The 14,642-nt window shown below is 39.5% G+C and overlaps 1 protein-coding gene across 4 annotated transcripts in view; it reads right to left on the bottom strand.

Annotated features, from left to right (window-relative positions):
- LOC149794148 (uncharacterized) overlaps nt 1–14,642 on the bottom strand; it is a 78,963-nt gene that overhangs the window by 51,794 nt on the left and 12,527 nt on the right. For 3 of the 4 annotated variants that reach the window (XM_089968221.1, XM_089968224.1, XM_089968223.1), the window contains exons 4-6: nt 8,741–8,792; nt 7,419–7,499; nt 433–585 (exon numbers count right to left, since the gene is read on the bottom strand). In XM_089968221.1, coding sequence (XP_089824347.1) covers nt 433–585; nt 7,419–7,499; nt 8,741–8,792 — 286 coding nt within the window. The remainder of the gene's footprint in view (nt 1–432; nt 586–7,418; nt 7,500–8,740; nt 8,793–14,642) is intronic. The other variant, XM_089968222.1, reaches the window with a different exon arrangement.

The following is a 14,642-nucleotide window of genomic DNA, read 5'->3' as shown; positions in this document are numbered from 1 at the left end:
ATGTAAAAGAATCTTTCATAGTCAGTAAAATTAACTAAAAGGAATTTCTTCTTAATTAAAATCTGCAAAACAAATATTGTCCATATAGTTCCCAAACATCATCATCATCATCATCATCATCATCATCATAATAATAATGAAGACTTTGTATATCGATTAATCTTTAGAAGCTCTAAGCGCTTTACAACATTAGACAACACCAGACATTATTAGAAATTGTGCATATGTTATAATATGAGTTTATGTAAACCACGATAATTCAAATTTATTTAAAGAGGAGTTGAAAAATTATATACATTTAATCATTAATGTTAATCCCCTGTAATTGAGAGGTCGTCCAATCTACGCAGTCACACATACAGACACACACCGGGATGCAGTTGCTAATATTTCAAGATACTTTAAAGTCATGCCATAATCTACACATGATACCAGGTAGGCCTTGTTGTCCAGCCACTCCATGGTCCCCTTTCAGACCAGTCTCTCCCTTAATGCCTTTTAGACCCGCGTCTCCTTTAGGTCCTGCAACGCCCTGCAGTCCCGGTGATCCAGGAGGTCCCTGTGCACCAACATTTCCCATTTCACCTGTAATTGGTGTACGTGCATGTATGTATGTATGTATCGATGAATGTGTTTGTCACATTCAACGACATATTTCATAATGGAAACAAGAAGGCCCAGGCATGCAGATGAACTACACACCCAAAACATTGCTGTAAAATTGTGAACTTGGACCTAAGGTCAAAGGGCTGAATAAGCATGCTGCAGAATGAATTGTCTTAGCTTCATAATGATTCTTCTCACGTAGGAACAAAACCCATCATGGGGTCTAGCAAATATAAACATAAGAAACAACTTTACAAAACGTAACTGTAACGATTTTATATGACTATTGCCTTATTTGAAGTACGAGTTTGTGTTGCTGAATGAATTTAATGCTATATAATAATGTATCCCAAGTATGACAAAAAGGTGATCAAGACACTTAAAACCAAATGAAAAAGTACGGTAAATTATATCTGTCAGTGACTTTGACATCAGTTATAATGGAGAAAGCTTGCAATCACTGAATAATTTGTCTTGGCTTCTTCCAATTCAGTCCAAGGTAAAGAAAATCCAAAAAATGGGATTAGGAAATATAGGCAAATAAGATTATTTTCACACTAATCTTATGCTAATTTTCTGTTACTGAAACCATGGCATTAACTTCACAGGAGCAAGCAAGCGTGTCATGGAAAAGAAACTTCGTTATAAATAATGCCAAGTATAAGACGTATATTTTAATTCACATTTACTGTAACTGTGACCATGGGTTCTAGGCAAAAGAGCCGAACTACCATGTCTTTTTAATTAATACAATTTGCTTAATGTTATGTATTACAACAGTCTAATAATGGGTTTAGGAATAATATATACAAATGAATAACTCCAACACAAACCTTTACAAACTGTCGACGCTGGCGCTGTCGCAACCGTTGCCGCCGCAATCGGAAGAGCTTTATATTGTTGACATTGAAAGAGGTTGATTTTGTAGCATTGCCATAACATCACATGCAATAGTTATGACCTCTGATTACACATTCTCTTAACCTTTCTTCCCCTACGTATTTGTACCAAGGACGGCTGGGTTTCCAATACAATTAGCATAAAGATGAGAGCTAGAATTGGTTATTTTCCATTTCCATTCGTTATCATTTACATGATCTGTGGTCCCTGATTGATAATCCTTGGCGTCTAACCTTAGTTTATTGAGAATTTAGGGTTCTAATTCAAATCATATAGTAAACATTCTTTATCTATGTGTTTGAAACAAGTGTTTTTAATTTGCAACGTAACGCACCAGATTCGAATGTCACAATAGTGTTCCTAAAGTAAGCATGTAAAATAACTGACATTCCATCAATGAAACATTATTACTGTGTTTTTTCATTTACAGATAGGATAAACCTTCAAGGAAATTTTTAATTACTGTAATTTTAGTTTCTGTATAAATCAAAATTATGTAGATTCGTCCATGTAAGTTCCCATTTTTAATGTAATGACTACCGTGGTCCGGCACCAAAATTTACTTACGGTTGTCTTCTGGCAACGTGACTAAATCTGATACACAGCGTTTTACTGATGAGATCTCCGATGGCTGTATTTTCAAAAGTCTCCTTCCAATGAGACTCAATGCAATGTTATATTATCAATCAGTGGAGTGATTCCTCATTTGTCATCTGCAGACGAGGCAGGTTTTTCGATTGAGTTCTCTTCGCCATTCGTAAATGGAAAAGTCCACATTCAGAGGGTTTTCATTGTTGTCCTTTGTCTACGAACAAATGGGGTAATTGAACTTCTACCTTTCTCCGATGTTTTTCGGAACTCGGCAGAAAGAATGGTGAGCGCATCGCTTAATAATCGCATAAGAGGACGAGATGAAAAACATATTTGCGTTTTTGTAGGAAAGCAACCGATAAACTAAGATTACACAATGGGGAAATAGCATATATTCATACAAGGTCAATCTATCAAAACTCTATAGACACCATTTTACAAAACTCTCATGTCTATTCACAAGAACAAGCTTCTTAAACACAAACATACAAATCAATAAATCAACAATTAAACAATTTCGAACAGGAAAATATTTACAAAGTTAATACAGTTGTGAAGTCAAACTCGACCCCCATTGATTTAGGTCATTTTGCCATCAATGTACACTACGTTTCCTAGCTAAAGACTCAAGTTCACAAAGCCATAATACTACTTTATTATTATGCCAATAAAATTCACTGTCAAAACAAGTCTCTATATGTTCTAAGGGATTTCCAAGACTGCATTGATGAAGAAAATACCCCCAATAGTGTCCACTCACTTTGGAATCTGTTCCTTGTAATCTCACATTATTGAATCGAGTCGAATTCGTACTTCCCGTCATAAAGTGAATGATGCCGTCTTCCAAACGCTGGGATACATAAGAATACAAATAGTTAACACTATGATTGTTGACTAAGTGGAATGCGACCCAGTGGGTTCCTGATTGATGAATGTCGCCTGTGTTGATGACATGGGCTTGATTGTTGTGAGCCTTGCGACGAGGAGGTTTATCTTAATGCCAGGTATAAAAAGTAAATTTTCGTTCACACACGACAGAATTCCAAGTAGCTGTGTATGAACTGTGTGTCAAACGGTAATGAAGTTCTAAGGCATCCATGTTTTCTATCACAGTTAATAATAAGTCATCAATTCATTCATGACATTATTTTTGAAAATGTCTCTCAAGTAAGTAGCTCTACGCTTCGTCTCCTTACCCTGTGGAAAGAGAGCATAGGTGTATTGGATTTCCAGAGAAGTCAGTGGAAGAGAGAGATAGTTAAGCAAGTCTCTATGCCAATGATTCAACACTTTTTCTTCGGATATAAGGCCCCAAACGTCATCCAGATATGATTCCAATTATTTTTCTTTTTGGCTGATTATCATACATTCATCTTGCTAAATATGACTGGGATGATCGTGTTGATATCTAAAACAATGTTCGTGAATCAGAGTTGTATTATTTTTAGCTATGTGCTGAGTAAAACATGAAACTAAATGTTATTCTTGTTCTGGCAAACTCGACATGATTACTGTCTCTTTCTCGCTTTCTTCTGTAGTATTTTTCTTTCTTGTTTTTGCTCCATCTCAAAGAGGTTCCGTACTCCAAAGAGGCCTCTTATTCTTCCATAGCTTAGTCGGGAGTGAAATCAAAAGCTCACAAAACATAACTTGCTGCATAATCGTCGTACGAAATTCTGTGGTTGTTGTTGGTACCAAACTGTCCGGTGACGTCATACAGCGACAAGTAACGGCCCCAAGTAAATCTTCTTGTTTTGTGAAAGTTAGGCTCGAAGGGGATGGTACACAAGGTCCGGTCCTGCCATCTGGACTGAGATCTATCTTTGATACCTCGTAGTGTTGAAACTAGAAGGATTTTCATTGATATTTTCGTTGGAGGCTGCTTTCCTGACGATACAAATGATTAAAGGCTTGAGCAACATTCCTTGGAAAAAAATGATCTTCGGTCTTGGATTGGAGTTTAATGGCAATGCTAACGGTTTCCGTGTACTCATCTTATGGAAATTTGGTGGTCGTTCTGCTCAAAGTGAGATTGATGTCGTTTCTCTCTTTAAACAATACTGCCGCACGGCGCATGCACAGTCGGGCTTCCTCGACTTTGGATTCAGCATCAGCCATCCAATGAAAAATGGCACTGCTTCGATTCAGTCTCTGGCGGACATCCACTCTGTTCAACTAATAATTGTCTTGCAACCACATGTCCAAATGCAAACGATCAATCATTTCTAAAATGCGTCTATCTTTGATGCACTTTCGACGGTCGTTGAGTCAGACATCGTTGTTTAATCCCTTATCTGTGATTAAATTCTATGTCGTCGAACTTGCCCGGCGTGTTAGTTTTCCAAACCACGGAATTATACAGATGGGTGTTCTACGCCTCTTTTACATACGGCAAGTGATTTTCTAAGTACACTTGATAAGGGTAAATATCCATGCTGCTGCTGTCCAGTTTGTTATTCACGTACAAATCCACTTCGCTGAACAACGAATGAATTAAATTGTTGACGAGAGCTACTTTTTCGTCGTCAGCAGGATTGTTACCCGTATTGAGGACTCGGACTTTCAAGTTAAGGTAACTGCTATGTGATCTTTTATCTGTCCATTAATTTCAAATTCGACGGGTCTGACGTAGGCAAAGACGAGACGGGATGGAATTCTACACATCTGGGACCTTGCATCAGCCTCATGGTTGGTAGCATGTCAAACATATCGAGCTTTGACTATGTACATTCGCAAAAATTCAAAGACGACTAATTTTCTGGCTGTCACTCTTTTCTTAGTCTTTTCGCCTTGCTGTGGCTTAAATGGCTTAAATGAGGAAGGAATGACATGGTCAGCAGTGAACAGCGCATTTATATGAGTCTATCGGTGAGACGAAAGGTCTTTTCCAGTTTCAAGAAACACATTTCTGCCTGCTCTCAAGAACGCTGCTTGCTTCGAAGTGGATTCTTTCAAAGTAGCAATTCTCATGTCACCAAGGTTTGAATACGGAGGCCCCCGAACGAAATGCAGATTTGAACGTTTCTCCTAAATTGAATCATCGTTGTCGAGTGACTCCTCGGTACACAGGATACATTACAGGTCGTTAGAGAAACTTTATCAAAATGTAGTTTCACTTTGATTTTTCCCTTCGGGAATAGAATATTTGTCATAGATCTCCTTTCATACATATGTTAACGGTGTCGAAATAGGACTTACTGACAGGCAAACAGTGAGTATGTACAAGTTAACGGAAAACGTGATACATGTTTCCACCCTCTTAGTAAGCAGAAAATGATCAAAGCACAATACAAACAAGTCAATGTACAACATTGTTGATTCAAGTGTAACCTAGAATTTCTATGGATATGCACCAACTTTCTTTGTGTCTCTACAACATGTGTAGTCTTTAATTGTTCCTCCCATCATGGCTTTTCACTCGTGTACTTGCTGTCCTGAATTTGCTTTTCCTTTGTGTCGTGTTCCTCTGTCACTGTTGATAATACGGGTTTCAATGTCACTTTGGGTTTTAAGTCAATTTAATTTCTTAGATCAATTACAGAAATCTTTGTCATATCCAGCCACTTCTTGCAAACCAAGCATCGAAGTCAACACGTTTTAAGTCACGCACATCTTTTCATTGCTCGTGTAACCAACAAGCAGCACACATGTTCTTAAGCACCCAAAGTCGATAAAGCGTAAACACAGAGGTAGAAACGTATTGAAATGAAAGCGAAACGCTTTTAACAAAATGAGTCTCTCGTGCAGATTTAAAAGTAGAGTCGACACGATGTCTTTGCATAATATGTGCGTAAATAGTTCACAATGAATCTGTTGGCAAACAAAATCCCAATAACGTAGTTACACACACCACATAGCGTCCCAAATTGAATGAAAACACATTCTGTCAAAGGTTTCGGTAATCCTCCAAGGTCTGAATAGGTCACTTTTTTCCTTCATGGATTCATCTGTTCTCATGACAAGATGTGGACAAACATCGAGTCATCTACCCTAATTTAGTGGATACTGTTCAGCCCGGACTACCCATGGTGCGTGAATTTATCAAGGTCTATCACGAAGATTACAGATACGGCTTTTTGGAAGAGAAGAATTTATATGGAGATACGTGGCTGTCTGACAAGAGTCTTGATGTACGGTCCCGCAATGAGACAAAGTTTAATGAAGAGAAGAAAACCGGTGCAATGTTAACTGTCTTTGGTTAAAAAACCACAATGGCCCTTTTCAGGGCCACTCATTTCCTGAGAAAGGATATACTCTTCTACCATTGCCTCGCCCCAGCCTCCAATTTTATCTTTGTGTTGTGTAAGTGTTTGCTTGTTTGTGTTTGATTGTCCCCATAAACACTGTTGTCCACATAAGCACTTCTGTCCGCAAAGTGTCGATTCTCTGTTATATTCCCAGTGTCCCTATAAACACTTTTGTCCCCAATACTTATCTCGAGTAACGCACATTGAGGTCGACTCGAACACTATTATTATGTCCCCTCCCCTTTGAGGTCAGCAACTTGCAATATTCTTTCCTTTTCCCCAGTGTCCAGCGTCGTGATGTTACTTCTATTCATTGTCCGTTTGTCACAATAAATGTTGAACTTTTTTCAATAGTAAATGCCATTGTCCCCCAAGTGGCTCATATAACTACTAACGCTATACCTCTGTAATTGTCAAGGTGGTCTAACCTACCATTTTATGCCCAGGAATATTTATCGCATTATAAATCACTGACAAACAAAGTTTCTTCAATCGCGTCGAACAAGCAAGATATATATGTGAAAGTCGGATCCATGAATATTTACTTAATACGTTTCTGAAAGTTAAACACTTATCTCCACATGACTTTTTATTATGGAAATGGAAGTTATCACGGAAGAAAATACATTCCTTTTGATTAAAAGTTGCATCAAATGGAAACTGACAAGATAGTAATTTCAATTCCAGAAAAAGCAATGTGTATGGAGCACTTGTATGATACAGAAATTAGGCATATTTTGAATACAGAAACCGAATTAAAAAGGAAATAGATACTGAGAATATTTTTGTCCTTTCAAAGAAACACTCGTATTTTTAACATTTTTTTCTCACATGCGTCAGTTTGTATGTGCTAAGGCTTTGTTTTGTTTTCTGGTATTTTTTTTTTGGCTGGGGAGGGGTGTCATTCGATGGGTTTACTCAACGAGAACTCGTAAACAATTCAGTCGTCTTCTTTTGTGAGCCAACCTGACTTGCTGGACGCTTATGACTAACCACCTACCCCAGCTTTATCTTTCTCTATCATGCACACAAATACATGGAAACGTTTACGTATCATATGAAAGATATTCCTACCTTTAGTTCCTGCAGCACCAGAAGGCCCTGCCACACCCTGTATTCCGCGGGGTCCTTGTATGCCAGGTTCTCCTTTTTCACCTGATATTAGAACACATCTGATTAAATCATATACCAATCTTGACAACGAATTCCTTACTTGATCTCGACTTTACAAATCTTTATCAAGAGAGATTAATATGTTTTCCAAAACGAGATATTTATATCTTCAATTTTTATGGCAAATTTTCTTTCTTAAGCAAATATTTTTTTTTACATCTAAGGAAGCAAAATATTAGGAAAAGCCATTTAATGGTTCTGACGTAATGTTAGGGTTCGCATACAGTTTAAAATATACGAAATGTCAAAGATTAATGTAGCAATTCTATCGCAAATGTTTTCTTTGCTTCTTTTGAAGGGTCGGGGTCGGTGGGCCAAAATTATTTGCTTATCAAGGTACATATATATCTAACAAACAAATAGAATTTGAAATGTTTTCCACGTGGAACATCTTTTTATAGGCTTTCACTCTGACAAATATACTTTACTTTTAAAAATCATTGTGTTTAGTTTTTATTGTTGGCCTTACAAATGCATCCCATCTGCTTTTCCTACCTCGGGCAACTTTATTTTATTACTAATGAAACAAGATTCGCCAAAATGTTGGAACTCTTTTCTTTGAGTAAAAAAGCAAAGATTTTTCCGTCGTTGATCAATTGTTTCAAAACAATACTGAGTTGTTTTTTTTTAATACAACTATGCAAAAGTAAAGCATTCACTACTTGAATCTTCTTCCTCGTTATTGGATGGACCAGATTTCGTTTTCTCGCAGCGACGAGATCCACTCTGTACCGTCAACGCTGGTGTTATCTGGTGATTTACTATTCAGTTTAGGATATTATCCGTACTACGCAGACCAGTTCGTCAGACACATATGTATGTTAAGAGTCTAACAAAATATTTCCAAACATTTATATCTTTACACTATTTGCTTGTGATGACTTGTTAAGGTCAATATAACATATGATTTCGTTGTAATCTGAACAAAGTAGAAATCTTCATAAAAATGTGTAACCTGCTTCTGCAAAACGTATTATTTTGCCAATGCGCGTTGGATCACTTCCGTGGTCAAATCTTCTGTATCAAATGTGCATAGTGTTTAGACGGTGTTAGACGCTTCGGGTTAAGTAAGTCTTGCAAATAGTCCTCAATCTCATAATGCTGGAATAAAGTGATCGGTTTAAAAAAGACCGGATTTTTTTTATAAGTTTGCGATGGTACCAGGGTCAGGTCTAACTAAAACTTTCGACGCATCGATTTAGAACAATTTTATATGTGCTCACCTGGTAAACATATGCTGCTTCCGTTGCTGCAATACTTCTTTAAAACATCAAGCTGAAATAAATGCATATTCTTTCTTCAACAAAATATATGTCACTGAAACGACGTTTTAATTTAGTATGATGTAACAAAAATCTACCAAAAATGTCACCTAGACCAACATAATTCCCAATGTTAAAAAACATGTCTCATCAAAAAAGACCGAATATAACCTTTTTTCAGAGTCAACATCAACCCAACATATCGCTTCTGAAGAGACAACAGCAAGCGAGAAACACAATTACACATTTTATAACATTTTATGTGACATGCATTAATAGAAATACACCAAACAGTCTTCGTGTGTGTAGCAGCAGAGGGGGCGAATCGGACATTTTGTCCAATCGTTATTTTGCTTAATTATTACTTTCTGCACTCAACGATCTAGTGTCGTCAGCGCCTGGTAAAAAAAAAACGACGTCGTCGTTGGGGGATCGTCCAAACGTCATTTGGTTTAATTAACACCTTCTGCGCGTCGATCCCCAGCGTCGTCAGCGTCCGGTAAGCACATCGACGACCGCGTCGATGTCATTGCCCCCCCTGCTGCTATGATCTTACAAACAGAGTGATCACTAACTCCTCCTCTTGCAGATCAATTAGGTTATTTGACTGATCGGTAATTCTAAAATTAATTCTCGTTAAAAACCGATCATGGCATCGCATATAGACCGGATTAATCGGACTCTCAACGATTAAAAATCCCGGAGGGGCTGTTGGTGAAAACGAATAAAGGATATACCCCTGTTGAGCTTGATTTGATTGCTTGGTATCCACCTGATAACTCCCTTCGATAACATCACACACTAGATTGATCGCTATCACTGATGCGATATTTACGTTGTATGGAGCAATATGCCTACCACCATCTCCGTTATCGTGTCTGAGGATAGTTGATGGGGGGGTGTCCGCGGGTGGATTCTCAGGCCATCCTAGTATGGTTCTTATTGAACTGTTATAAATATCAACCATATACCCCGGTGTGCTTATTTCAATCGTCGACGATAACGTCGGTTCATGAACCGTAATAGCGATTTTTGATTCCTTTCCTGTGATCGATTTTATCCTGCGTTGAAATTCTTTATTGATTTGCTCTATTTGGTATGACCCAGTTGGTATTGTAACCTCCTCCCAGTTTGGGGTCCCATCGGGTTTATTTGTCCGTGCAAAAACCAGCGAGTTATTAGGTTGTTGTCCGTTAAATGCGTCTGCTCGAATATTAGGCCAACTGTGATATACTCGCAATTTTGCCAGCGCTATTTCCTTTACTGGAACCGGTGATGGGAAGTTCACACTGAATTCGGGTTTCGTTGATGTTATCGATATCATACTTGTTTGTACCGGAGTGGTGTTCTCCGCGATCCGCTGAAGTAATTGAGACCCTTCGGGGTTCAGCGACATTATTATTATTCGTTTTCTTTAGTGTCTAATTTCAACAACCAGGTGGTTTCGGCTTCCAGTTGAAAATCCTCGATTTTTGACATCGCGGAGCTATACAACTGGACCATCGTGGAGAATTCAACATCGGATACGAACAAATTATCAATTGACAACGAGATCAACCCGGATAATTTCGAGTACGCGTCGGATACTATTTGATGTTTTACTGTATACTCGTTGAGTTTTTTCTGAAAACACGATGATATCTTCCTAGTGATTGCGTTGGCGACTCCAGCAACTGTTGTCATTGCGGAGACAGCGATTGGAACAGCGATCGGGGTTATCGTGGTCACCGTGGATAAAATAACACCGGCGCCAGCTACTATACCCGACACCGAGTACACGACCGCGTCGATGGCGGTTATTTTACGACGGTATTTTTTTATTTTTACACGGTATTGTTCGGAAAGCGTTTTCAAGTTCGCGGAAAATTCTTTTGCGGTATCGAATCGATATTGATGTGACGTCGGTGATACCTCTGATTCAACTTCCTTGGTGGTCATTTTTATTTTAAAAGAGCTAGTGTTTTTAATTACTTAGATTCGCTGCAAATTCCACATACCATGTAATGTTTGCCCGGGCTAGATTTCCATCAACGGCATAAATTGTAAACTGTTCAGTTGCGTTCTTGTCTATAATTGTTGATATTGTATTGTTAAACCCGGATGAACTCGACGATAATATATTAAACTGCATCATTGAAACCAGTGTCAGTCGATAAATACCCTTAACAGTTGCGGTGATATTTACTGTATTCTGTGTAGGAGTCCAATCGAATGATCCATGCCGAATTGTGTATACTGTGTTGATGATGTTCTCATGAGGGGTTTTTATTTTTTCGAATTGCTCTGCTACTCTCGGTAGTCCGTCTTTAATCGTTTCAACATCAGTTCTGATTATTCCTACTTCCCGCCAATGCGCGTCTACATTATTTATGATCGTTACAACATTAGTTTTGATTGTTTCTATTTCCCGTGTATTCTCGGTCATACTTTTTTTGTTTGCTGCAACATCAAGTTTGATTGTTCCTATTTCATATGTATGAACGTCTATACCTTTTTTGTTCGCTGCAACATCAGTTTTGATTAATCCTATTCCCCGCCAATACGCGTCTATATTTTTTTTATTCGCTTCAATATCAGTTTTGATTGTTCCTATTTCCTGTGTATGCGTGTCCATATTATTTATGATCGTTGTAACATCAGTTTTGATTGTTTCTATTTTCCGTCCATGCGAGTCTACATTATTTATGATCGTTGCAACATTAGCGCCGATTATTTCTATTTCCCGTTCATGCGCGTCTACACTCTTTTTGTTTGTTGCAACATCAGTTTTGATTGTTTTTATTTCCTGTCCATACGCAGTGATATCATTTATAGTTATTGTAATCTCATCCGGCTTGGTATTTTTTTTACCAAAGAATTTATCAAAGTTGTCATCGATCCTGTTAACATTTTTTCGCAACGGGGGTAAATTGGCCGACATCGCCGTAAACTCCAAAATAGCATCTCTTATTGTTTTAAGATTTGGTTCGGCTATCATCGCGTTTCCAAAAAAACTATTGATAATGAATTGCATACCGGCGACAGATACTTGTACCCCCTCGAACTGAATTGCTTGTATGTTAAATTTATTATACAAATTTTTTAACGAATCCGACATGGTTATATAATTGTCGCCAAGTGTACTTATTTTTCCATTTATTATCGATATATCTTCACCCGGTTTGAGTCGTCCGTCGCTGGTATACAGCGCGATAGTGTCCTCGGCGGCATTACGCTGTCGTATTAAAACGTCATTCAGTGACACATTACCGGATTTCAATTTACCCTGGCGGTCTTGAAATACAACTATTTCGCCCGGGTCAACACTTGTTAGATTCAACATATCAGCGATTTCATCCTCAATTAGTTTTTTTATGTCGGCGGCGGCCGTTTCCGTGGATTCTTTCAGCGCCGAAACCGGTCGTCCCCAAATATCAATCATTATTATTGTAAATGTTATTCTCTAAAATCCGTTGAGCTTCTACAACCCCACTAGTGTATTCGTTTACAACCATATGAGGTGGTTTCCGCGATGATGAAATCGCCGCGAGTACGTTCAATACCTCACGGCCACATATCGGTGGGTCACTTAATCGCTGTGTTGGCAGCGTGGAATAAAAAACCCGGGCTGAACACGCCCGGGCTGAACACGCCCGGACATACCGCATGAACTCTTTCGGCGGGGCTAACCCGTATGAATCAAAATAGACGATTGCACGCGGATCAATCGCGTACGCAACCCAATGAGTTCCCGCTCCGGAGGACCCATCGAGGTTAATTATGCCTGTTTCAGTATTCCTTGGGGCCGCCGGTAATTGATCCCTCATAAAAACACCTCTGAAGTTTTTTATCGCTAACGCGTTTGCGGCGTCTATTAAATCAAAATTAGACATGGGAGTTAATAAACGGTTCCCGGTAGTCTTAGACCCTTTCCCGAATACCATGAATACGGGGTTCCCGGTAGTCTTAGACCCTTTCCGGCCACGGGTCGTTTTTTTTTGTAACCTTTCCCGGTTGCCTTCTTCAATGCCATCCCCGCCGCGGTACCAACGGCTCCTAACGCCGCCGCCTTAGCCACTGCTGGTGCGGCCGCGGCAATTAATGCCGGAATCGCAGCTAACAGCGGAAATATCCCACCGGTCCTTTCCATGTTTTTAATTGCTGCGGCTGAAAAATCTATTTGAACACCCTTTTTATTCTTCATCGCATCATTGAAATGTTTTATTTGACGCGCCGTCAACGATATCTTATGATTACCACCTGCCATCTGTGACGGCTTCAGCGTTATTGTGGTTCCGCATTGTTTAGCCGACTTTGATCGTAATTTCTTGACTTGACCATCAGTCAACTCTACACTGACTACACTATACGACATTTTATTGTAAACGCGTTTGTGCTTTCAATTACATGTTTTCCACTGGCGCATCAACGATTCTCATTCGTCCACCAACGCCTTCTAGCAGCATTGATTTATCGCTGAGAATGACAGCAACCGCTCTATAATTAACACCACCCGGGGCTATACGAGCTCGGAAGTGTATATCAACGACGGATTGTCTCGTTAAATCAAGATGTTCCAGCGAAAAATAATAAATCGGATACAGGTTTTTAAAATCAAGTTGTGATATTTGCAAACCAGTGTCGACGTTTTGATCACGACCCATATACGACAGCAATCGATGATACACACGTGCGATATGGTTGTCGCCGTAATTAAGCTGTATATCCTCGGATGGTTCCTGTTGTCCGTTTATTCTCAGCGAAACATCCCTGACTCCTAATTGATCAAATATCATATGGCTGCGTTCTTGACTACCCAATCGTTCCCTATTCTGCAGCGCTATGAATATATGACGCGGGGCTGAAACACCCTGTTTTGACGCCAGGTGCCATGTAAACGTATCGGCGACGTTATCCTCTTTAGCATCAGTTGTTACCGCTAGCCAACTCAACAGCGATTTCCCTCCCTGTTCCATAAATGCTAACAATCGTGCTTCCGTGGTAACTGATGGAGTCAGCACCGGCATCCACAATGTCATTTTAGTTAAAACGACTTTACCGGCAGCGACGCCAGCAGCACGCCATATTGCATTGTTATCATCGCCCCTTCGCGTCAGCGCGATTGTATGCTTAGCCCCATAGACAACTTTTCTGACATTTCTGCAGAATCCAAATATGTGATGCAGTGGAATCGCGCATGAAAACTTTCGGCGTATTCCTTGCAACATCCCTACTCGTGTTGCGAATCCTAGATTGAAATCATTGTTGGTGCTTTTTATAATAGTGAAATTAGCGCCTGGTCCTGCTCTGCGGTCTGGGTTATTTGCTTCAGCCTGTGGGTCAGTTGCGGTATTTCTTTCCACCAGCACGTTGATGTACTGAAGATGGTCAGCGTTATTGGTGGTGTCCTTCGAAAACATCATAGATGGGCCCGCCGATCTTGTATAATCATCCGAGTATCTCGCCAACCCAATTATCGTCGTTGCAACATCAACCTCGCGTTCTATTGATTCAATTTCTCGCCCGTCAATAAGATATCTGGCGCTCTCAAATAACGCCATGATACCGTTGTTGACGAAGCCAACTCGAACACGATGGTCATCTGCGTATGGTGCATTATCGGCGGCATTTGTCACGAGTTCTCCCTCGATTTCGATAAACGCTTCACACGGCAAAAAATATTTACTGGTATCTTGGACTTGAAGTTCAATTCGCGATCGTAGGTCGGGTTGCGCTGCATAATAAGAATAAAATTGATAATCACGGACAGAATCATCCCTGCGCACTGGGGCGTCCATATCAAACGCGGGATCAGCGGTTCGCGCAAACATTCTATTATTTATCATGTTGATGTTTTCAATTGAAATCCATCAACGTCGTTTTC

The sequence above is a fragment of the Sinohyriopsis cumingii genome, chromosome 8 (assembly GCF_028554795.1).
Source record: "Sinohyriopsis cumingii isolate HCF-2022 chromosome 8, ASM2855479v2, whole genome shotgun sequence".
Lineage (NCBI taxonomy): Eukaryota > Metazoa > Mollusca > Bivalvia > Unionida > Unionidae > Sinohyriopsis > Sinohyriopsis cumingii.
Note: the sequence above shows the minus strand (reverse complement) of the source record. Positions and strands in the feature narration are given on the sequence as shown.